General features: G+C 37.1%; 2 protein-coding genes across 3 annotated transcripts in view; one reads left to right on the top strand and one right to left on the bottom strand.

Moving 5' to 3' along the window:
• LOC141333858 (uncharacterized) overlaps positions 1-451 on the bottom strand; it is a 156,729-nt gene extending 156,278 nt beyond the window's left edge. For both annotated transcript variants that reach the window (XM_073839011.1, XM_073839012.1), the window contains exon 1: positions 418-451. The gene's annotated coding sequence lies outside the window, so the exon portion shown is untranslated. The remainder of the gene's footprint in view (positions 1-417) is intronic.
• A 7,165-nt stretch (positions 452-7,616) lies between these two features.
• On the top strand, positions 7,617-21,788 carry LOC141332888 (uncharacterized). The gene is made up of 4 exons (XM_073837849.1): positions 7,617-8,084; positions 10,539-11,281; positions 13,999-14,005; positions 20,130-21,788. The coding sequence occupies exons 1-4, from the start codon at positions 7,748-7,750 to the stop codon at positions 21,200-21,202; spliced, it is 2,160 nt and encodes a 719-aa protein (XP_073693950.1). The 5' UTR covers positions 7,617-7,747; the 3' UTR covers positions 21,203-21,788.
• Positions 21,789-26,107: the final 4,319 nt, after the last annotated feature.

Genomic DNA, 26,107 nt, shown 5'->3' with positions numbered 1-26,107 from the left:
GAACAATACTGAGTTGCCAGGGATGTATGATTTGGTTTCAGTTATTTGTACATAATAACAATTTGATTACACTTTCATGAAAACATTTGTTTGTAAAAGTTATTATTACATGTTTGTGTTTGTTGTTCTCGTTTGTCGTCATCGTGAGCTGATTCGAGCGCTTCGAATCACTGAATCATTTACGAATTGCTCGGTTCAGATGACTCGGATTCTCAATTTCTCTTCACTCCTGTATTTAAACGCTGTATTGATTCACGGTACAGGTAGCAAAATAAGACGCACCTTTTATGTTATTATTTTGCTTCACTCACAAAAAATAGTGTTAAATAAAGCGTTATTTAGGATTGACTGATTTATTTTACATAGCTAAACTGACAGAACAGTCTGCACTCATTAAAAAAACTTAAAACCACAAACCTTTCTTCAGCCGACTCACAACAGAGGAAGAGCACGTCGCCGTTCTATGACGTCACACCAGCAGGACAAAATAAAGGCCCCATTCACACACTGCTGTCTAAAATCACAAAATGCTTCTAGAAGCACATATTCATTTTGAGTAGTTGCAAGAGGAAACTAATTAAAGTGGCTCTGACTCAAGATTACGCAAAGAACATAAAGGTGATATGTTCTCCTTATATTAATTAAGAAAGACACCTGAAGACTTGCTTTGATCAAACTGTTCAGCAACTGGACAACGCAGGTTCATCATCTGCTAGCTTTAAGAAGACCATATAGTGTGCTTGGTGTATTCTTTTTTATAAAAGCAATATACATATTTTAAAATAATGTTATTATACACAATAATACTCAACTCAAAATACATTTGTAATGATCCACCGTTAACACTACAGCACATTAACGTCTGATAAGTAATGCACAAGTAAATAAGTTGAGTGGTTTTAATTCTCAGTTGATGTAATATTACCTCAGCATAGCTTCTGGATATTGCTCAAAACACTGTAAATACAACAGGAACAACAAACACAATCGTTTGTAGTAAACTTTTACAAACAATAGCAGTTTTCTGTTTCTAAATGTAATAAATTAAACACAATTTATGGACTGATTTAGCTGGGATCACACCGATTCACATATCCATCAGGTAGCTATCAAGTTCCTCTTTAAGCATTTATAAGCATTTTATTAAAGATTTAAATATAACCTTAAAGTATTTTAAAAAGTGTTTAAAAGGACGATATCAACAGTTAATTTCACTTTCATTAATGACGACAGTAGCACAAAATGGCTTGCCAGATGCCGTTTCTGTAAATCCCAGATAGCACTCTTTCATTAAGCAGATGTCTGGTGTGCGTGTTAATATGCAAGACGTGTATTTTTTTGTTAATCTAGAGTACATACACTGAAAATGTCCAAGCATTTCAGCTAAAACGTTAAACTTTCACCTGTAAAAGGAGTCAAGGAAAAAAATATATATTGTTCTTTAAAATAGTATTACTAGACATAATTACCTAGATTTTTACATCCCTGCGTGTTTAATCAGGCTTGTTTGAGATGTGCCTGAAATGAAGGCGACAGTAGGCTGCAGTGAAATAATGCAGTCAAGACTGACAGTTCTGACCTGTTGAAATGGGAAAGATACCTACAAGATCATACCTCACACTTGTAACAGTTACGCAGCAGCGTTAGTTTTACGAGAATTGCAATGAATAAAAGCAGAATGTATAGTGTTGTAAATGTACATTAAATGAAAACAAAACTAAAATAATTTAGATTTACGATGTTAGTGCCCTTGGAAATGCATCATATGGGTACGAAATATCTGAGAACATTATGTGTTTGTGATGCTGGAGACAGTGCACGAATTGGACTTTTGTTTTGGTCTGGTGATGTGACGTCATAAAGGCGCGCTGAGCTCCTCCCCAGCAAACACAGTACGTTGTGAGGACGTCGCCAGTTGGTCCTCATTTGGTCAGCGCGACATTACTTTATGACAACGTCGTGAGGACGTTGTGGTAAGGTTCCATATTTTTGAATTTTGGCTAACGTCCCAGAAACGTCGTAGGCACGTCCTTAAAAGACGTCGCTGGTTGGTCTCGTGGGAAACGTTATAGCGACGTGGTCAGCAGGTCTCCAACTAACTTTTCATATTATTGCACTACATGTATTAAGCTTATTTTTAAAGGAGTAAACCGTTTTAATAGCCTATAATATGGGGAATATACTGAATTCGTCATTTTGCATGATGGAATGAATTATTATATAAGTATAACCAGTCATTTAAAATATAGAAATGTTTGTCATCAAATTAATGGCAAAACAAAAACCAAATAGTTTGCTTAGAAAATGGTGATAATTTATGGTTGTGAATGGTTTATTGAAAGGGGGAACGGGACAAATGTTAAAACCAGCGCACGTCACTTTCTGAGTGCTGCGTAAGTGCGCCGTGCGGGTGCCCGTCATTAACGGTCAACTTCCAGAAGACGGACGAGAAGGAAAAGGTAAGCGCTTAAAATCTACTCTTATTCATATTTTTTTTGCTGATATAACGTTAGATGACACGTAAGATAAGTAGTGTTTTGTGTTTTTGGAGGTTTTCTATATTAATTTAATAAATAAATGCCCTGTTTGGTTAATGTTAACGCTTAGTTCTGGATGCGGTCTGTGGTAACGTTAAGTTAACTTTTAAAATCCTAAATTAAAATGTTATACCTTATTTTTAGTCTAGTTTGAAATTTACCCACGATACACTATACAGTATTCATTTTTTTTAATTATTTTAACTTCTACCATAGTAACGTTGACTGCTTGTCGTTCGCATCTGACAATGCTCATGCTAGCCTAGCCGTATTGTAAACTTAAATACAAACCACTGATGTTATATAAACTTTTAATTAGACCGAGGCTGCCGAAATCCCATTCAGTGTATGTGGGATTAATAATGTCCTGCTTTCCTGTCGATTAACAGGCCTGTAAATGGTGTAATTTGCTCGTTACATGTTATTGGTTTTTACATACAACATTTTTACATACATAACTTGCATAATTTTTATGCTAGTGACTTTTCATTCACAAACAGATCTGATAGTTTAGTTTTAACAAATATGTATCCAACAAATAGTTTACTATTTTATGTCCCTACTGCCAGTGAACCAGCTGAGTCATTCAGTGAGTTGCTTATTAGAAATGATGTTCATTGATACTACGTAGTAGTTTAAGGATTTTGGCTAAGGTCCCAGAAACGTCGTGGGCACGTCCTCAAAGCTGGTCTCTGGATAATTTTTCATATTATTGCACTAAATGTATTGAGCCTATTTTTTTTAAGTAGTAGTTTGAATGCTTTATTCTTTGTTCATTGTTTTATCAATGTTTTATTCAAAACTAACATACTATTTTAATAACAGGTGGAGAGAGAGTCTGGGCAGCAGCAACACAACAACCATGATTATGATCAGGGATGGGTATCAAGTACAGGTAACTTACTGATTTGGTTCCTGACTTGTTCAGTACCAAAAAATATATATAAAGCAACAGGACTAATGGTGCTGCTATTTGTATTTTAGACACAACCACATGACATTCAAACCATCTCTAAGTGTATTGCAGAAAGGATCCAGGATCAAGAGATCATCCATCATGAAGACTGTGTTCAGAAGAACCCAGAAAATCCTAAAAAAAACTAAACCTCATTGTTTCAGTGTCACTCAGGCACAACTATAGATTTAAATTGATTTCAGTGGCTTAAATATTTATATTTCAGGCCTCCCTGACCCTTCTGTTGTCCTGGATGTGAAGACATGCTGGAACTGCATTTTCTCATGGTTGGAGTTGTGCAGCAGTATCCTTCCTGGACCCACACAACAAAATGCTCAGGAGGAGAGACAGGTAATCCACAGGGTTGGATTTATCATTTCAATTACTCATAGCTAGGTAGATATCAATTGATAGTCTAATTCCAGAGCCTGTGAATGATTTTGTTTTTTCCTCAGTCAGGAGACATTTTTTTTTTAAATTGTTGATGCTCGTATGATTGTCATATGTCATGGTAACTTACAACAGTGGTTTTCAAACCTGGACCTGGGGACACACAGCACTATACATTTTTGCACATCTCTTTTTACTGACAGATTTGTTCATGAAGCTCTTTCTTAAGGAGCTGATGATCTGAAGAAGGTGGGTTTAACAAGAGAAACATACAAAATGTGCAGTGCTGTGGGTCACCTGGACCACAATTGTAAACCACTGCCTTCATGAGCACCTCCTGTGCTCCTGATCATTTTTAAACATGTTTAAAAAATATTTGAGTTGGCCTGAATTTGACCAATGTAAGACTCCCCTATTTCTAAATCATACACAACCACATCACTTTGCTGTGTTTCCCACAGGATTTGTTTGAGACTTTGGGGGCTGGACCTTCATCTGTCTGGGGGCATGGCCTAGTGTACAAAAGTATGTACTGTACATTTTAAACTACATTTTTTCTATCTGGTGCACTTTGTATTAAGAGCTCCAACCCATGCTTAGTGTGGAAATTTAACAAAGAAAAAAAGTCAATGCAAATGACGTATCCCTCTTTTTGGTTATTGTGGACTCTTAAGAATTTCGTGAATAGGTTTTAAGCTAAATAGCCAGGACACCTAATAGTAAGATCAAATTCTCTGTGAACATGGCTACAGATTGTGCCTTTCCTTTAGAAGCTGGAGAATAACTGATTTTAAAAGGAAGATTTGCAGTTTTATACAAACGTAATCAAACTGTCTATAAAATTAATTGGTTAATTAGTTTTATTTATATTTTATGTGGATTCAAGGGAAAGGTGAAAAATGAGAAGGCCTAGGAATGACTGAGGAAGGCAGCCGTGAGGAAAATGAAGTAATCATCAGAATGTAAGTTCTTTGCAATCTGTGCATTGTTTATTACAAGATGTGTTTTCATTTAAATTCATAGCTGAATTTTCAGCATCAATACTCCAGTTGTAGGTGTTCAAAATCATTCTAATATGCTGTGTTGCCCAATTTAGTTGTGTACACTAGGTTGGAGTCACTTAAGTTTTTTTTTTTCTTTATGAAGACCTTAATAGCAAGGATGCATTAAACTGATCTGAAGTGGTAGTAAAAACATTTATAATGTTACAAAAGTAAAAAAAAAAAAAGGTTTTAAACCTTAACTATGTATTTATAAAATTATCCTAAAAAAAAATCACAGTTTACACAGAAATATTAAGTAGCACAACTGTTTTCAACATTGATAATAATCAAAAATGTTTTTTGAGCATCAAATCATATGAGAATGATCATGTGAAACTGAAGACTGGAGTAAAGGCTACTGAAAAATTCACCTTTGCCTCACAGGAAAGAAATGCATTTTAAAGTCTATTTGAAAAACAACAGAAAACGTATTTTAAATTAAAATATTTCACACTATTATTGTATTGTAAGTTAAATATAAATATAGCTTTGATGTGTCGAAAAACATTAAAAAAAACTTAAAGACTGCAGATTTTGACTGGTTGTGTGTACATACATTAGCAACATTAACAAGGTTATTCTCCCTTTCAGCAGCCAGAGAAGGATATTGACAGTACAGCCTCAGGATAGCGAAGAGGAAGAAAAACACCTTTGACATAATTTTCTCATACATATGCCATGTGTTATTATAAAAACAATAAACCTGACTACAATAATATGGTCAATTTTATTAAAAGTTTCAAGTTTGCAAAGAATCTGGAGTATCTGGCACTGCATTAGAGGTACTCTTTGCTGAATAAGACCAAGTGCTGAGCAGGAACCTTATTCTTTAGCAAAACTCCTCATCAGCTCTCCAAGAGTAGATCAAGAGTGAAGTGTCACCCTCCTATCCTTTCCTCAGAAGAGAGTACATTCTGCTGCTGTGGTAAGAAAGACATTCTTCTTTTTCTCTCACAACTGTCCAGAACCTAAATTCTCAGCAAAGAGTCTTCTCCACAGCTGGGGACAGATCTCAGATTTTTCTGAAAAAGTCAACAGGCTCATTTACTGTATGTTTTTTGGGTGGGCCTAATACAGGGGAGATGTAATCTCTACATTGTTATATTAACATGTTCTTACTGTTTATTAATGTTGCTATTTTCTTTATTTCTGTTATCTTCTGAGAAGAATTACGGTCCTTTAGTAATTGTTTAGGTTTTGCTTCTGAGAGTGAAGCAGTATTACAGCACTTCACCACCAGATATTTGTAGCAGGTGTTTCATACACAGGACACTCAGAAAACAAATGAACTTAAAGTAATACAGAAATCACTACTGAATTGTTGCTATCTTTGTATCAGTATTTTTGTACCAAACTAGGGGAGTTGTGTTAATAAGAGTAGGCTACTGATAACTATTACTATACTATACCCATCATTAATTAAATATTTAATATTTTTCAGTAAAAGTAAAACATTTTGATCACTGGTTGTATTATTCTTTGATTACTATGTACTTTATGTGATGTGTTCAATTATCTGTGCTAATGACTTGGCTACACTTTACATGGTTAAATAATAGGTGTCATGTTTAAAATGCAATGGCTTAGTATATGTAGAAAATAACTGAATAAATTGTGATTTAATAAATGAATGCACTGTGTTTTTGCTGATTTTCTGTTGGAATTTAATGATTTTGCATTGGTTTGCATGTATGCAGTGAATATATTTACAAAAACTACAACAATTTGAAAACATAAGGATTTAGTGTTTGTTTTTTACAGCAGAAAATGTTTGAGTTTGTCAGTATATACTGATTTCAAGGTGGTAGGAACACATCCTCGGACAGGACTAAAGGTGAGAAGCAAATATTAAAAATACTGGGAAGGTGCTAGTTTGGTCGTTAGGACGTACTTGCCACGTCCTAGCAACGTAACGCAATAACGTCGCTACGACGAATATGGGAATCACAAAGTTACGTCGCTGGTACGTTATTTGGAACGTCGCCGCGACCAATGTGGTCCTTTATAGTAACGTGCTCACGACGTGCCAGTTTGGTCGTGGAGACGTACTCATCACGTTCCAGCAACGTACCAAATAACGTCGCTACGACGAATATGGGAATCACAAAGTTACGTCGCTGGCACGTTATTTGGTACGTCGCTGCTACGAATATGGTCCGGTCCAGTAACGTCGTCACGACGTAATTGTGTTAGCTGGGTCATCTGTTGCGTTTCATCTGAAAAAGGTTTGTAGTTTTGTGTTTTTAAATAATGCCAACTGTTCGATCAATTAACGCGTTTTTACACGATGTACAAAATAAATGCAGTATTATTGAATGTAATTGTTTATTTAGCGTTAGTTATATAAAGCATTAGCCTTCAGTAACAGAAAACGTGCGTTTCCTTTCGCTCCCTATATCATGAATCAATCGCGTGATCATACGAAGTGATGAGAGAAACTGAATCATTTGAGTCAAATAATTTGTGAAATGATTCAGTGATTCGATTCAGCCGCACGCGGAATACAAACGACAACAACAAACACAAACGAGTGGAATCACAACCGAGAATGTTTTCACTTAAGTGTAAATACTAGATATGCTACATAATCGAAAAGGCTGCCAAATATAAATCAAAGTAGCTAACTTAAATATGAACGGCTGTGTAATTTGTATATATTTCTAATCAGTCTAACTCTCATGTTGACTGGCTGAATATTAGATTAATTTGCTTTGATTTTTCTTTCTATTAATTATTCTCATCTTAAACAGGACAAAGTGTTCAAACACACAGAAAAACTCCTGGAGAATCAACAGAGATCCACGTGACACACTATTATAAAGATGGCGTTTATTAAAGAGGAGAGTGAAGACTTGAAGATTGAAGAAGCATTCATCAAACATGAAGATACTGAAGAACAAACACAGATGGAGTTTATTAAAGAGGAGAGTGAAGACTTGAAGATTGAAGAAACATTCATCAAACATGAAGATACTGAAGAACAAACACAGATGGAGTTTATTAAAGAGGAGAGTGAAGACTTGAAGATTGAAGAAACATTCATCAAACATGAAGATACTGAAGAACAAACACAGATGGAGTTTATTAAAGAGGAGAGTGAAGACATGAGGATTGAAGAAGCAATTAAAGTCAAGCATGAAGATACTGAGGAACAAACAGGTTAGTTTTCATTCTCAAAGCTGAAATTAATTGTATTTATGAACAATGTCACACAAGTGTAGAAATGTTGAGACATTTGACAGAAGTGTTGAGACCACATACCAATGCTGTCTTCAAGTGCAGCTGAGAAGATGTAAGATTTAGATGTCAAAGTTGTACAGCTCTATGTCTTGTCATAATGTATTGTAGTTTTTCATAAAAAGGAGGGGGAAAATGAAGAGGGGGAAAGAAGATAGAACAAAATATATGTAATAAATGGATAAAGAGAGGAAATAAAGAAAATAATTCAAGTAATATCAATATAATCAAGTGAATAAATTGATGACAGCTGTTCAGGAGCATCAGATTGTAGCAGTAGGGCATACTTATGAAGAAGGTACTGTATTTTACCATGAGAACGGTATAAACCTGTGGTTCTCAAACTACGGTGTACGAGGTGGTGGAGGGGCATGCAAACAAAATGCAGTGCTTTGGCATTCATTTAACTGTACCCCACATTTTTAAAGTAACATCAAAACTAAGTACTTCTGACCAGCCAAATTGACTTTCAGTATAAAAACCATTAAATGTGAGTAAACGGCATCAGTGAGTCAAATGACATCTAAGTTAACTAATGTTTGTGGTGCAAACTGACTGGATCCACACCAGCAGCGAACGTATGATTGATAACCACAGAATGTGCTGCTTAAAATATAGAAATAAAATATAACGTAGGCTTACTAACAAAAATCTGTCTAATCTAATAAAATTAATTTTATTATGGTAGAATTAAAAAAAAAACATTAATTACAGGATCATCTCACAATAACTGTAATAACAAAAAGTGCACTGTCTTTAAACAGGTAGAAATAACAATGCTAGTACTAAATGCTATTACCTGAGCATTAATGGCAATTTTTTCTCGATAGAGAGAAGCATTTCTGCCTTGTCACCAGTTAATCCAGCGGTACTACACTTCAGAACATTCATTAACATATTTGCACTACGCCAACGCATACAGCGTCTTCACACACACATGAAAATTCACGTCTCACACACTTTAATGACTTTCAAATGGAACATATAAGCTCGCTGTGAACTACCAGATTGGAGAGAGCGTATATGTTCCATTTGAAGCTGTGTGTGAAGACGCTGTATGCGGTGGCGTATCACAAATATGTGAATGAATGTTCCAAAGTGTAGTAAACTTTGAAGGATTTCCCCTGCTTAGGGAGCAGGGAGCAATGAACATCATCTTCAACTTCTGGCGTCTCCATCTTTAGCCTATAATTTACGAGTTAAAGCATGTCGCAACAACGTAAAGCGTCACGATTGCACAAGATGGAGTTTCTTCTTTATTCTTGATTATCACTTATAGGGTAGAGTATGCATTGCATAGCAACAAGACATTATCATATATTTGTCATAGCCTATTTAATTCAATATTTTCTTTAGTAATTGATAAAATTAGGTTAGAAACGATAGAAGAGAAATAGGACGATAGACACTTTTCTATCGTCCCCACGATATATATCGTCATATCGCCCAGCACTAAGCAGTAACCGAACCCGACCCGAGCCCGACAAGCATTAAGATATTTATGTCCGAGCCCGATCCCAGACCGACACAGTTAAAATCTTTTTTTTTTTTTTTTTTTTTTCATACTAATGACACATGCACTTTTTTGTGTGGAAAGCCCTCTTTTATTAAGCAACTGTAGGAAGGCGTTCGGAAATGTCAACAGATGAGCGCATCAGTGCACACGGGGCAAAAAGCGCTGTTATAACACAGGTGCACTATAGCCCTGAGGTGACTGAATCCGCCCCGAGCCTGAGCTTCCTTTATAAATATCTGTCCGAACCCAGCCCGGCCCGTCGGGTTCCGTCGGGAATCGTCTGGCTCGGCTCGGGTATCCATCCTCTATTTCGATTACTAGCCGGTCAATTGATGCATCTCTACATAAGCACAGTGGTAACAGTCAGGTATTCAAGACTTAGTTCACCAAAAATGAAAATCAAAAGTACCCATCCAAGTGCACAACACACAGCAGTGAGAAGTGAACACACACAATTAGGAGTCATGTGCTTTATTCAAGGGCACCTCAGTCATGGTATTGAAGGTAGAAAGAGCACTGTTCATTCACAGTCCCCACCTTCAATTCCTGTTGGTGCGGGATTCAAACCAGCGACCTTCAGATTACAAGCCCGACTCTCTAACCCTGGGTTTCTCAACTCTGGCCCTCAAGGTCCACTTTCCTGCAGAGTTTAGCTTCAAACCTAATCAAACACAGCTGAACAAGCTAATCAAGGTCTTCAGGATCACTAGAAAGTTACAGGCAGGTGAGTTTGATCAAGTGGACCTCGAGGGCCAGAGTTGAAAACCCCTGCTCTAACCATTAGTCGTGTGTGTTAAATAAGAGACATGCAAAACATGTAGAGCACTGGATTAACTTGTATTGGTCTCTTTCTCCTTTAGACCTGATGCTGCTAAAAGAGGAAAGTGAAGAACTAAATGAAATAGAAGACAAATATCAATACAAGAAACAGGATTTAACTGGAGAAAATTTGTTTAGTTGCTCAAAAACTAAGGCTAAAACACAAAAGAGAGCTCAAAAAACAGGATCTACAAGTCATTTCATCTGCCAACCGTGTGGAAAGAGTTTCACTAAAAAAGGAAGCCTTGAAATCCATTTAAGAATTCACACTGGAGAGAAACCTTACACCTGCCATCAGTGTGGAAAGAGTTTCTCTCTACAGAAATACCTCAAAGTCCACATGAACATTCACACTGGAAAGAAAGATTTTAGCTGCCAACAATGTGAAAAACGTTTCACAAGAAAAGAAGCTCTTAATAGGCACAGTAGAATCCACACTGGAGAGAAACCTTACACCTGCTATCAATGTGGACTAAGTTTCGCTCAAAAAGGAACCCTTATCAGACACATGAGAATTCACACCGGAGAAAAGCCTTACACCTGCGAACTGTGTGGAAATAGTTACAATCAAAAAGGAGCCCTTATGGCCCACATGAGAATCCATACTGGAGAGAAGCCCTATACCTGCCAACAGTGTGGAAAGAGTTTCTCCCTAAAGAGAAATCTCAAAGCCCACATGAGCGTTCACACTGGAGAGAAACCTTACACCTGCCTTCAATGTGGACTAAGTTTCACTCTGAAAGGAACCCTTAACAAACACATGAGAGTTCACACTGGAGAGAAACTGTGGAAATAGTTTTAATCAAAAAGGAGCCCTTATAACCCACATGAGAATTTGTGCTCTGCATTTAACCCATCCAAGTGCACACCAGAGTATGTGAGCAGAGTGGACCGGCAACAATTTCCCCATCCAAGACAATTTCCCATCCCCATAATAACACCTGCGGATTCCTGCATTTATTATAGATTTCTGCTCATTCTAAATCGGATACCATTACATTTGTTTTAATGCATTATTGACAGAGCGATTGCGTGTGAATAAGTGTTGTAGTGCTTTCACCTAAAAATCTAAGTATCTAGAAGGAACAAACTAATTCCTTGTGAACTATAATTTGCCGCTCATCCATTGCCGATATCATAGCCTTCACATTCTTTCTGTTTTGAGTGATCCATCTCTATCAAGCTAGCCAAACATGTTGAACATGTGAATTATTGCTTAATATGCAGGTATATTACGGATCGTTGGCATGAATTGTACTCATGATGGAGCAGTGGTGAAGTGCTCTTGGAGCGAGTGAAAACCACAACGTTCTGACTTTTAAAAAATCCGCTCCTCCCTCCATTCGAAATCACACCGCTCCACTTACATACTCTGGTGCACACACAGCAGTGAGAAGTCAACAAACACACATGCTGTGAACACACACCGGAAAGAGTGCTGTTCATTCACAATCCCCACCTTCAATTCCTGCCGGTGTGGGAATCGAACCCGCAACCTTCGGGTTACAAGCCCGACTCTCTTACCGTCTTAGGCCATGACTGCCCCATTAGAATTCACACAATAGAGGAGCCTTAACGGGTTAGTACTCTTTAGTTATTACTCAACCATGTTGTTTCAAACCTGTAAGACCTTCGTTCACCTTTAAAATTCAATTTAAGATATTGCTGATGAAATCAGGTTTCTGACTTTACCATAGACAGCAAGGGTTCTACCACATTTAAGACACAGAAAAGTACTACGTAGTCTATCAGTGGTTTAACTGGAATTGTACAAAGCTACGAAAGTACTATTTGTGCAAAGAAAACAACAAATTTAACTTAATTCTACATTTTGAAGAGAGTCCCAAGATGCATGCACGTGGCTGCGCCGGCGCTGACCCGACCGGGATCCAGCATTTAAATGTTAAAACAAGTTACATGTGGAGAGACGCATGCTGTATGAAAATTACTGATATCTATTAATTTACATCAGTGGTACCACATGTACGTGTCTGAGTATACTCAGCGTCCACAAGTGACGCAGTAGAGACGAAAATATTCTCGGAGCTTTGTAAAATTACAGTTGAACCACTGATTTCCCATGAACTACTTTTTCGATCATCACTGTACTTTTCTGGGCTTTTAAGGTGGTAGTACCCTTGCTGTTTATAGGAGAGTCTGAGACATCTTAGATTTTTTAGAATATATCTTAAAATGTGCTCCAAAGATTAAACAAAGTCTTACAGGTTTAAAACAACATGAGGGTGAGTAATTAATGACAGAATTTTTATTTTTGGGTGAACTAAACCTTTAAGCCAATGTTGTACTTTTGGTGCATTTGAAGACAGCCGCTGTGAAGAAGTTCGTCGCTACCCGCACCAATACAATCCTTCTTTAAAACAATCTAAAGACAGCCAAATGTGCAATAATTACTGCAGGGAAATTGCTCAGAGATTGGGCAAAGAAAAAAGTGTGAAAATGTCAGAGTTATGCCTTTTATGTTTGTCTGGTTTTTGGGCAGCATTGAAATGAATGTAGTAGTGAATATAATCAAATTTTTTTCCAATGTTGTGTTAAATTGTCCTGTGACTGTATGTTTTTGTTCAGTTTTGTTCTATTTTTTCCAAAATTCTATTTTTTTTATTCAATTTTTTCTGGGCTTCTGTTTTTTTTTTTTTTTTTAATGGTTAAATAAAAATTAAATCATGTAACCTATACCAGGGGTTTTCAAACCTGTCCTGGAGCCTCCCCTGCCCTCCACATTTTGCTTGTCTCTCTCATCTAATACACCTGATTCAAATCATCAGCTCATTAGTAGAGACTGCAAGACCTGAATTGGGTGTGCCTAATAAGGGAGACATACAAAATGTGCAGGGCAGGGGAGGCTCCAGGACAGGTTTGAAAACCCCTGACCTATACAATTTAACATTAATCCTATAAAGGTTTGACAAAAATTACATGTTTAGGGCGTTATTGTCACGCCCTTGGACTGTCTTGTTGGTGTCTCCCAGTGTCTCCCCCCGCTGTTCTGTTTGTTTTGGTTTCTCCCTTGCCCATATTTGGACTTCTCCTCGTTATCTGATTCCCTACACCTGTCCTTGTTAATCAGTGTCCTTTTATAAGTTGGCTTGTTTCCCTCATTACATTATCTTGTGTTGTTGTTACCTCCTGTGTCTCTGTGTTCTCCTGCATTTCCTGTTTGTATGCCCTTATGTGGCTTTATTAAAGACTTTCATATTTTACTCCGTCGTTGTTTGCCCGTTTTTGGCAGGTAAAGGGGATTTAGTCTAAAAATTTCAAACCTGAAAGAAATATTGTGACTATGTCTTTAAAAAAAAAAGTTTTATTACAGTATGTCACAAAAGTGAGTACAACTCTCACATTTCAGCCACCATTTAAGTATATCTTCTCAAGGGACAATATTACAGAAATGAAACTTGGATATGTTTTAGAGTAGTCAATGCACAGCTTGTATAGCAGTATAGATTGAAAATTAACATACAACCATTATTGTTAAAATAGCTGGCAAGTGAGTACATCTTAAGTAAACTTGTCCAAAGTGTCAATATGTAGTGTTAGCACCATTGTTATCTGGCACTGCTTTAGTCATCCTGGGCATGGAATTGACCAGAGCTGCACAGATTGTTGCTGGGATCCTCACAGCTTCTTAGTAGGGTTCAGGTCTGGAGACATACTTGGCTACCCCATCACTTTCAGCCTTCTTTAGCAAGGCAGTTGTCATCTTGGTGGTTTGTTTGGGGTCGTTATCATGTTGGAAAACTGATGTTTGGCCTAGTTTCTGGAGGGAAGGGATCATGTTCTGCTTCAGAATGTACAGTACATAATGGATTCCATGTTTCCCTCAATGAACTGCAGCTCCCCAGTGCCAGCAGCACTCATGCAGCCCCAGACCATGATGGTACCACCACCATGCTTTGATGTAGGCAAGACACAATTTTCTTGGTACTCCTCACCAGAGCATCGCCACACAAGCTGGACACCATCTGAGCCAAACAAGTTTATCTTAGTCTCATCGAAAACAGGACATGTTTCTAGTAATTCATGCTCTTGGACAGGTTGTCTTCAGCAAACTGTTTGTGGGCTTTTTGTGAGCCAGCTTCAGATGAGGCTTCCTTCTGGGATGACGCCTATGCAAACCTACTTGTTGCAGTGTGCGGCATATTGTGTGAGCACTGACAAGCTGACTTTCTACTTCTGCAACCTTTAATGCAATGCTGGCAGCACTCATGCATCTGTTTTTTGAAGCCAAGTTCTGCACCTGATGCTCAGAATGAGTGCTCAGCTTCATTGATCGACCCTTGCAAGGCATGTTTCGAATGAAACCCATCTTTGAAAACCTCTGTATGACCCTGACCACTGTAGTGTAACTTGGTTTCAGGGTGTTACTGAACCCCTAATAGCCTTGGCCACAGGGCTCGAAATTAACTTTTTTGATCACCAGCCAAATTGGCTGGTAACTTTCTGAAGTTACCAGCCAATCAGAATTTCCATTAGACAAATATTTACGCGGTTCAACCTACTCACGGTTCGGTTTGTATCACCATTTTAGAGTCACGGTTTCGGTACGTTTCAGTACATGTGCTATGTTTAGGGAAATTTTTTTTTAAAAGAAATACGAATAATCTATCTAACTAGAAGCAACAGCACAAATAAATACAATAGAGTAAAGATGCAATAAAATAAACTGATTTTTCGTTTTTTTTTTTAAGTAGGTCTAATATTAGTTTTTAGGTACAGAAACCATGCCGGGGCCCACCTCCTTCTCGGGTCAATTATACAAAGGCCCCCCTATGCCTGACATTTCCTCTAAAGGTGTTTATTTTTAAACCTTTTTTGTTAACCAAAACATTTGTTTTGCCTTTTTATTCTTCTAATGCATGTTATAAAAAACCTCAAACAAACAAACTTTAAATTAAAACTACACTTTTGAATTTAAAAGAAAACCCTCTGCTCAGTTCTAACTTTTTAACATATATACAGATTTAAATCTCCTGAATTCTTTAATTCAGAGATTCTTTACAACTTCAGAGTATTTTTTAAGCATTTAAGCATTCATTATAAAACACTCACAGCACAATCATTTTGACAACTACGAAAATACTTTAAAATTTCACATAAAAGCAGGCTACTATGGATCAGACCCGAAAGCATGAATAGTTTGTGAATCAATAACGGACTTATGCGTGCCTAGACTCCGATATACAGAGTGTCATACATTACGCGTGAGTTCGTTAGTACAATTAGCCTACTCTGATCGTACCTTTACATTAGCGCGATCGAGGGTTTGTTTCATGCAGCCAAGAGATGAAGTAGAGACCTGTTTTCCCGCGGGGGTATAGGTTACTTTTATGCAGGTTTTTTCGGGCGGGAGTGGGGCAAAACTTAAATGTCGCGGGCGGGAGCAGGACGAAATAACATTTCTGCGGGAGTAATATTTGCGCGCGTTCTGAGGCGCGAGTTTGCGCGCTTCAGATGAGCGCACACACAGATCTTCTCACTGCGCGCGCGGGTTTGCGTCTTATGGCTCTTAAATGTTGAAACTGGCAAAGCTTAAATGAGTTTAGTTTAAATCCAGATAGCAATGTGTGCAGTTCAGGTATCACCTGCACACGAGCGCTATCAGCACCCGGGAGACGACGGAATAATGACTGCTCATATTACAGCATGCGGCACTCGCACTGAACAATAATGGTTTGTCCAGGGGACAAACGACCCAGAGCGTCTCTGACATGATTTGCATGATTGGCTCAAGCATCACCGGCCAAACTGGCTGGTAAGTTTTTATCAATACCCGCCAAAATGATTTTTAACCCGCATTTGGCGGGTTGGCGGGTGTTAATTTCGAACTCTGCTTGGCCATCTTTGTGGAAAGCAACATTTCTAATTCTCCAATTCTCAGATAGTTCTGCCATGAGGTACCATGTTGAACATCCAGTGGTCAGTATGAGAGAATTTGACCTGGGGCCCGTTTCAGAAAGGAGGTTAAGTGAAAACTCTGAGTATGTCAACCCTGAAATAAGGGAAACTCTGGGTTTTCCGTTTCAGAATGGGAGGTTTAACAAACCTGAGAAAGCAGGGTAAGTCAAGCCAGTTTCTGAAAGAGAGGTAACTTATACTCAGAGTCAGTTACCTTGGTAACTTAACCTGTGAATCAAACCTGGTCAGGAGTTTCTTTCGGTCTCCTCCCCCTTTTTAAAGTGTAAGTGATGTTTAAACACATCATTCATTCATTTATGCTTCAAAAATGCTTTTCTTAGTGAGTGTTTTGGAATGTAAATTTAGAGCATTTTACTTAAAACAAGAAAAATAATCTTAATGCAAATGGAAATGGAAACAAGATTATTTTTCTTACCCAATTGGCAGATAATATGCAAAATAAGAAAAATACACTTACAAAGATTAAATAAACACCTTTTAAAAAAATAAAATTATTGAAATAAAGCGCAAAAACAGTAATTTTACTGATTTTTTTCCTTGTTTCAATCAGGATATATTACTTTAATTTTATGGTTTTTGTTTGGCAGCCGTAGCTGCCAGTCATTTAACCGTTTGTTTTTGTTTTTTTGTTTTTTTTACAGTGTAAAACCCTTATTTGACAGATTTTATCTAGATTATTACAATGAAAGCACTAAATGTTCTACAGAGAAACACTGTTAATTTACAAATCATTACAATAAAAAAAAAAACTTCAATAAAGTGTCAAAGCATGCTCAAGGTGAAAAATAAACAGTTTTATTTAAAAGACAAAATACGAAGTCTGCACAAATGCCATATTAAATTTACATTTTTCATTTAAGCTCTCTTTTTTTAAAGAAGTACAGCACAACTACATTTAGGAAGGAAGGAAAGGGGGTGAGTGAGGCCAAGTATGGTGACCCATACAAGGAATTTGTGCTCTGCATTTAACCCATCCAAGTGCACACACACAGTAGCGAACACACACACACCGTGAACACACACCCGGAGTAGTGGGCAGCCATTGCTGCGGCGCCCGGGGAGCAGTTGGGGGATCGGCGCCTTGCTCAAGGGACTCACCTCAGTCGTGGTATTGAGGGTGGAGAGAGTGCTGTACATTCACTCCCCCCACCTACAATCCCTGCCGGACCTGAGACTTGAACCTGCAACCTTTGGGTTACAAGTCCAAATCTCTAACCATTAGGCCACGGCTGCCCCCGTGTATATTTAAAATACTGTGATGATGAAGAACATGGAACAGTTTAATCAAAATGTTTAATTAAGTATATAAGGCAACTTCACGTCCAGAGAAAATATTTCCTGATAATTCACTCACCCCCATGTAATCCAAGATGTTCATGTCTTTCTTTCTTCAAGTCAAAAACAAATTAAAGTTTTTGAGGAAAACATTCCAGGATTTTTCTCCATATAGTGGACTTCAATGAGAGACAATGGGTTGAAGGTTCAAATTTCAGTTTCAATACAGCCTTCAAAGGGCTTTACAAGTTTCCAGTGACCCTTATTCCTGGGCTGGGATCATGTAAAGTCCTTTGAAGCTGCATTGAAACTGAAAATTGGCCTGTTAGTTCCCATCAAAATATGGAGAAAAATCCTGAAATTCCTCAAAAACCTTTTTGACAGAAAAAAGAAAGACATTTTTCTTAGAAATGTATCTTGATTTAAGAATCTTTAGATTTTTTTAAATTGGAACAACAAGACAATAATACTAAGTAAGAAAAGCACTTTTAGGTGCATTAATTTATTGCACATATTTTCATAATGCAGACACTGTCAAAGTGCAAAAAATAAATAAATAAAAATAATTAAATTATATATATATATATATATATATATATATATATATAATATATATATATATAAAACCACCACCACAGCCATCTTTTTTTTCCTAAATGCACAAATGCAACTTTTATTCTTTTTCATGTTGGATTTTAACATTCTTCCAGTACTTCCATCTCCTCTTCATCTGAGCCTTCTTGCTGTTGGCTGAGTATGCGTCAAATGTTCATTTAATTAATCTAATTAAGAAATGCAACTGTTTGGATTAGAGAACATTTAATTATGTGAAAAGAGCATTAGACTGTGGAAAAAGCTGCTGCAAATTGAAATAGACACAGAATTATATTTTAATGTCAAATATTAGTAAAGTCATGTAGCCTACACCCATCAACCCTTTATGCTTAAAGCTTTACCTGGTTGAATTATGTTTTTATACTTCATGTTTAGCTGTTTCATTCTTCTTATTTTTTATTTTATTTTATTTTTTTTTGCCTGTGGGATACCATGAAAATTAATATTTCTTTCTTTATTTATTGTTCTGTCAGTTTTTACCTTTGATATTCTAATTATTAATAATTAAATTATTATATTCTTAATAATTATTAAGAATTAAAGTTAAGCATTGGCTCGAAGTATGCAGAGGTCTTTTTGGTGGGAGCTGTTGCCATGGTGAATCATAATTTCGGAGCTCTATTGATCAGGGCTTTTCATAGTCATGGTGCAAGCACTAAACTCAGAGTCAACCTACTCAGAGTAGATTAAACTAACTTAGTTCAGCTGTTCTGAAACCAAAAACTCAGAGTTTCCCATCTCAGGATAAGTCAATTCAGAGTTCAAGTTGAAACTCAGAGTTGGTTGAACCTCCTTATTGAAACAGGCCCCTGCTCTAGTACAAGATACACAACTTTGTATTGTCTTTTCAAGCAGACAAAAACATAAACATGATGAATAGGAAATGTAGCTTTGCATGATTAAACAACATACTGCTATTAACACTTAGGGTGTAAACCTTTTTTATTAACCAAGACATTTGTTTTGCCTAATTCTTCTTCTACTGCATGTTATAAAATAAATCTAATTTCAAACAAACTTTAAATTAAAGCTACACTTTATATGTTTTCATAATAGTGTTGTCAATTATAAAATATGAAAGTAAAATTCTATTAAAGGTTGTATAAGCGATTTCAAGCCTGAAACATAAAGTGTCACATTCAGCTGACCTTTATTCACGATCCGCTCGCTGCCTGCCCCATAAATTGGCTGTAAAAAAAAAAGTGTCTCTTTGGTCAGCCTAGGGTCCGAGATATGCCAAAAAAAAACAATCGGTGCTACCAACCATTCCACAGAATAACAAATAGTGTTCCAACCAATCATTGTCAGGGGGTTGGTGTTGTGGACTTTCGTACTGGTGCAGGGATGAGAGGGAGACAAAGCGAAAGTCCACAACACCAACCCCCTGACGGTGATTCGTACGCATACGCAACATTCGTCCTTTGCCTATAAGGAGAACCAGCTCTGCTGAAGTTTCGTTATTTTCAGACAGAATTTGGCAAATGCTGTGGCCCTTAACTGCTTGTTCTCTGTGCAGTCAGTAAGACGATGCATGCAGCGATCACTGTAACTAGTGTGTGTGCTCTAGCTGCTGAATTTTAAACTGGTTAGAGATTTTTGTTGACCCTTGTAATGTAAATGTAAATGTAAATGTATAAGGTGAAAGAAGGCCATAATACCTTTTTCAGTAGATTTGAAGGTATAGGATATAACATATGTATATGATATGTTTGGATTTAACGATTTTCCGTGTTCATTTTTTTTTTATGTTTGTTGCTTTATGCCTTTAAACTGTTGTTAACTTGTATTTTCTCTTTTCACCTCAGACCTGATGGCACTGAAAGAGGAGAGTGAACAACTAAATGAAACAGAGGAGAAAGATCAAAATGAGATACAGCGTGATTTAAAAACTGAAGAAGAATCGAGTAGTTGCTCACATGAAGCGACTTCCTCACCAAAAAACACAACTGAAGATCGACCTTACACCTGCCAACAGTGTGGACAAACTTACAATGGAAAAGAAAGCTTTAAAGTTCACATGAAAACTCACATTGAAAAGGACCCATTAATATGCCCTCAGTGCGGAAAGTGTTTTACACACATAAAAACCCTTCACGCCCACAAGAGAATTCACACTGGAGAGAGACCTTTCACCTGCGAACAGTGTGGGAAGAGTTTCACACGAAATGGAGATCTTAAGACTCACATGAGAATTCACAGTGAAGTGAAGCAATTTGAATGCGATCGGTGTGAAAAGAGTTTTACACTGAAAAAAACCCTAAATGTCCACATGAGAATTCACACTGGAGAGAGACCTTACACCTGTCCTCAGTGTGGAATGAGTTTCCCACGTAAAGAAAGCCTTAAGACTCACATTAGAAGTCACACTGGAGAGAAACCTTACATATGTGATCAGTGTGGAAAGAGATTCACTGAAAAGGGGACCCTTAATACACACATGAGAATTCACATCGGAGAGAAACCTTTCACCTGCAAACTGTGTGGAAAGGGTTTCACGATTAAAGGAAACCTAAAGACTCACATGAGAGTTCACACTGGAGAGAAGCCATTCACATGTGATCAGTGTGGAAAGAGTTTCAGAAATAATGCAAATCTTAACAATCACATGAGAATTCACTCAAGAGAGAAGAGTTTTAAATGTCATCAGTGTGAAAGGAGTTTTACAGAGAAGGAACATCTTAAGAATCATGTGAAAATTCATTTTGGAAAAAAGCCTTTCATGTGCCATCACTGTGGAAAGAGTTGTTTAAAAGGAGGACACCTCAAGGTTCACTTGAGAGTTCACACCGGAGAGAAACCTTTCACCTGCGAACAGTGTGGAAAGAGTTTCAGTCAGAAAATAACCCTTCAGATTCACATGAAAGTTCACAACGGATAGCAACCTTTGAGAGTTTTACATGTCAAAAAAACAAAACTGAAATCATTCTGGGAAGAACTTGCCGTTTCTGGGCTTGCTGCTTGAGTGGCAAAAAGTTTTAAAAAGGGAGTGATTTCTACAATCATCTGCGCATTCATTCTGAAAGACAATTAAGTTGTGGTCAGTGTAATAAAAATCATTTTTACCATCACACTTACAGAAACATGTGAAAAGGTGTGCAAATGTCAGACCTTGTTAGCGTTCTTTGTTTAACCCTTTAAAACTGTTGACAGTGAAATGAAAATGACAAAAAAACATGTTCCTTTTATTGAAATGGCATGAGACTTTGTACCATTGTCAACACTTGCTAGATCTACAACTAAAGAATGAATTTGGATTAATATATGGTTGTATGTTAGTGTAGTAGTAAGTCACACTCAGGATGTTTGGGGTCTCAGAGAGACCCACATTGAAATGAAAGGGGAAAATAAAATTAATACTTTATCTTTATAATTTGTTCATTAAAATCACTAAATCCACCATAATGCAGAACACAAAAACTATAATATAAATTGCAAGTTCTACCTGCAATTTATATTATAGTTAATAGCAACCTGTATATTGTGTTCATCTATTTGTACATTCTAATTGTAGTTAATTATCATCTGTAAATTATGCTCAGAGTACTTCATCTGTAAATCTTATCCATAGTTTCTCCCTGTACATATTCCCTAGAAGTGCACTTATAACTTATACCTTTATCCTGCACTTGCTGCTTATTGCACTCCTGGTTAGACCTAAACTGCATTTCGTTGCCTTGTACTTGTACATGTGTAATGACAATAAAGTTGAATCTAATCTAATCTAATCTAAAAATACACAATAATGAAGTGGCAACTCTTCCACTCATCCACAATGTGAAACACTCTCGGTCACACACGAATCACCCATAGACATCAATGGGAGACTATAAAGATACTGAATTCTGTTGCGTAATTTGTCAAAAACGTCAGTTACAATGCAGAAAACACTAAAGGAGTGACACCACAGCACATCCACGGTGGAGGAAAAAAACATGTTATTGCAAAAAATTATACTTCAGTACAAAAAAAATGCTAAACATTGACAAAGGATATTTTTTATTATTATTATACATAAATGCAAACTCCTCTCCTTTCAGTGATAACTCACCTTATTGAGATCAAATTAGGTCTTAAAATTATTTAAAACTTGACTCTTCTGTAGTTATATTGTTTACTAAGACCGGCGGGAAATGTAAAGATGCGCTTTTTTAGGCCGATAAGATTAGGAACTACACTCCCATTCCGGCGTAATAGTTCAAGGAAGCTTGCTGCCGTAATATGGACACAGCAGGCGCAGTAATATCATGCACTCAACTTATTGATTTATTCACACAAGTTACAGTCTAATAACCAAATAAATTCATACCTCCAGTGAACGTTGTGTCGCTTTCGGGATGGCACTTTTCTTAAGACGCATTCGTTGTCGAGGCTTAGAGTCACTTATAATGAAGTCGTCTGGATCAAAATGTGTACTACATACACGGTAATCCTTCTATTTTAGTATGTGGATAGGTGTCTCGACATCGACTTGCAAAACAACAAGCCACTGCTTGCAAGTTGACTCGTGTAGAGGTAGCCTGTGAAAACTTAACGGAACATAGCTTCTCATCACATTGCCGCAATCTGGAAAAGCACAAACGCGAACCATTCTGTCTTCTCTAGCTTTTCTCTTCTCCTTCGTAATGCCAGCTGAATTTGCAGTCAGTATAGGCTATGCCCGGCCACTCCTTCATGTCTTCACGTGACTTATCAGGTTATAGTTTCATTCCAATCTTGCTCGACACTCGACTTAACTTGACTACATTCAAAATGGCGGCGGCCGGGAAATTCATTGCAGGTACTGTCTGTATAAAGCTTCTTGTAAATAAACTACCGGTGCTTTTTCTGAGTTCTCAATGTCTCGTTTTAAATGTCAGGGCCCTTGGAAGTCTACCAATGAAGTGTGGAGCTACTTTGTGCCTCGTAAATGGCGTAAAACAGTGATTTATTTACATGGCTTCTCCGATGCCCCATTGACTCTCATTGACAACCTGCTGTCAGCATCGGCTAACTAACCCCAGATTTCGGACTGCAGGACACAAACCGACATGAGATATGCAAGGTACGTTTACACTCGGTATAATGATTCAACACACTTTAGGTCAATATCACACCGGAGTTCTCCTTTAAAGAGGAGAGTGAAGATATGAAGATTGAAGAAGCATTCAGAGTCAAAGATGAAGATACTGAGGAACAAACAGGCTGGTTTTCATTCTCAGAGCTGAACTCACTCATTTGATCATTATTAAAATGTCCAGTTCTACAGAAATGAATGATATTCATGAGTTTAGTACTTAAAGTGGTTTGTCAACAGACGAACACAACCAAATACTAATGCTGCCTTCAAGTGCAGCTGAGACATTATGCTAAACATAATTCAATTCTGTAGTCATGCGCTGTTTCAAATCCTGAAATCTGCAAAAAATGCTCACTAAACTCACAAATAAATAACATTTTGAATCAGTGACAAAATCTAAAATGAACTGACCATAACTATTGTTTCTGATGCTCAAACAGCGTTAAAAAAAGATTACTTATCAGGCTAGATCATCCCATGCACAGTGGTAACACGCTAGCTCTTAGGTTTCTGACAGGTTTTGCTGCAGCGATGCAATGACTTTATTAATCGATTATTCCACCATGATATTGCACTAAGCCAACTAGTCTTTTTTTTCTCTCTCTCTCTCTCTTCCTCATTACACAGCTGCTGTACAGCTATTAAAATAGTTATTTTCTTAATAGCAAATTGGTTATATTTTTTTTCGCCTTTTTATAAAGTTGTTTTTGAAATGTGTTTTAAATTTTTTTTATTTTAAAAGTAATGACCAAGTGGATGTGCGAGACGTTCTTGACAGTCATGGTAGTGTGATCTCATGTTGATGCAAAGAAAATGGTCTATAAAGAGTGCGCAAGTACTGTATTGAGTTTCCTTTCACTTTAAATGGGCAAGACTCAAAAGTACATCCAAATGATACATTCCATCATCTGTCATTGCATTATAAATGCGGAACCTGCGGGAATTACCTGAATTATCCACAGTATCCGCAATCCTGCTCTGAAATTCAGGTCCTGCTCTCAGCTAATTCCTCCACTTGTAATGAATCAGTGTTGAATTTTCTGGACCGTGCCCCCCTCACCATATGAATATAGGACAGGGGTGTCCAATCCCCAACCCCAATTAAAGGGATAGTTCACCTAAAAATTGACATTTTGTCTTTAATTACATACCTTCATGTTGTTTAAAACATGTAACACCGTGTCTACATCGGACGCGGCAGTTGTCCGAGAGTTTCTGAACACTTTCTGACCCTCCATAGACACCAAGGGTCCTTCCATGTTTAAAGTTCAAAAAGGTAAGAGAAACAACAACAACGGCTCTAGGAGATGCATATCGCCAATTAATGGTTTGAATTTGGATCCATTTCTCACATTATTATACTGAGAATAATATAAAATATCATTCAATTATAATTAAGTTCATTTTACAGTTGACTGATTTACTGGTGTGCTTATGAAATTATAATGTTTCATTCAGTTTTGATTTGCCATTTCAAAGAAATTAAAAAACTTAATTTTAGTGAAATGTCTGATCATTTAACCATTACCATGCAATAATTTATTGTCATGTCACAAGCCTGATTTGGACCACATGATGACTGGACTGATCTGGGCCACACTACTCTCACCAACAATCAGCCCTCATACTGTTTTCCGTGATCCACGCTGTGCCATCATTGCCAAACATGGCCCAGCTCTGGCTGAAAGGGAACAGGCCGTTGCCGACAGGAGGCCACATTTGGGCTAAGACCGTTATGTTTCTTTTTCATACGAGAAACATCTAACGACAGCAAAACTAAACAGTGCTATGTTTTAACTGCACAGTGCAGACTGTTTATCAGCTCGGACCGCAGAGCAGACAAACTTGTTCCAGCTCAAAACAGCTTTACTCAGGAGCCAAGTTGATTTTGCGACACTGTTACTGCACAGTTTGAAATGAAATGGTTGCTGCCATGATGAGAATCATTCAAATTCTGCTTAGAATTCTCTGTTATAAACAGTGCTGACTTGCGTCAGAAAACCAGATGTATTAATACTAACTATAACCATGGTGTTGTGGTAAAAATAATAATACATTATTAATTTCAGGAATGTACATTCTTTGAGAGAGAAATTCAAGCACATTTTTAATGACTTTCCACAATTTAACATAATTTTCCCAGCACTTTAAAGCTCTAAAATGATCCAATTAGATTTTTTTTTAAATGAGATGACCAATGCAAAGTTACATAGAACTTTGTTTTTTTCAGAAAGTGTTTTTTCAACTCATATTAAAATAGTTCATGTGACATTAGTGGTTCAATTGTAATTATATGAAGCTACGAGAATACTTTTTGTGCGGAGAAAAAAACTAAGTTAACTTTATTCAACAATTCTTCTTCTCTGCGTCACTCTAGTGCAATTTTGGAGAGTGTCACGATGCATGTGTGCATTTTAAAATTGAGACTGAACCACTTGTGTCACATTGACTAATTCAAGGATGTTCTTACTATCTTTCTGGACCTTGAATGTGGACAGACATTGCTGTCTGTGGAGAGTCAGCTCTCAGATTTCATCAAATATCTTACATTTCTTAATTTGTGTTTCAAAGATCTACAAAGCCGTAGAGGTTTGGAACGACATGAGGGTGTTTAGTGACAGAATTAAAATTTTTGTGTGAACTAACCATTTAAAGCTTATCAGTGTCTTTGGAAAACTTCAGAAACTTCTGGCAGATAAATTGGGGCAAGTTGGAGCTAAACTTTAT

Source organism: Garra rufa, chromosome 4, assembly GCF_049309525.1.
Source record: "Garra rufa chromosome 4, GarRuf1.0, whole genome shotgun sequence".
Classification (NCBI taxonomy): Eukaryota; Metazoa; Chordata; class Actinopteri; order Cypriniformes; family Cyprinidae; genus Garra; species Garra rufa.
The sequence above is the reverse complement of the archived record's forward strand: the minus strand, read 5'-3'. Positions and strand labels throughout refer to the sequence as shown.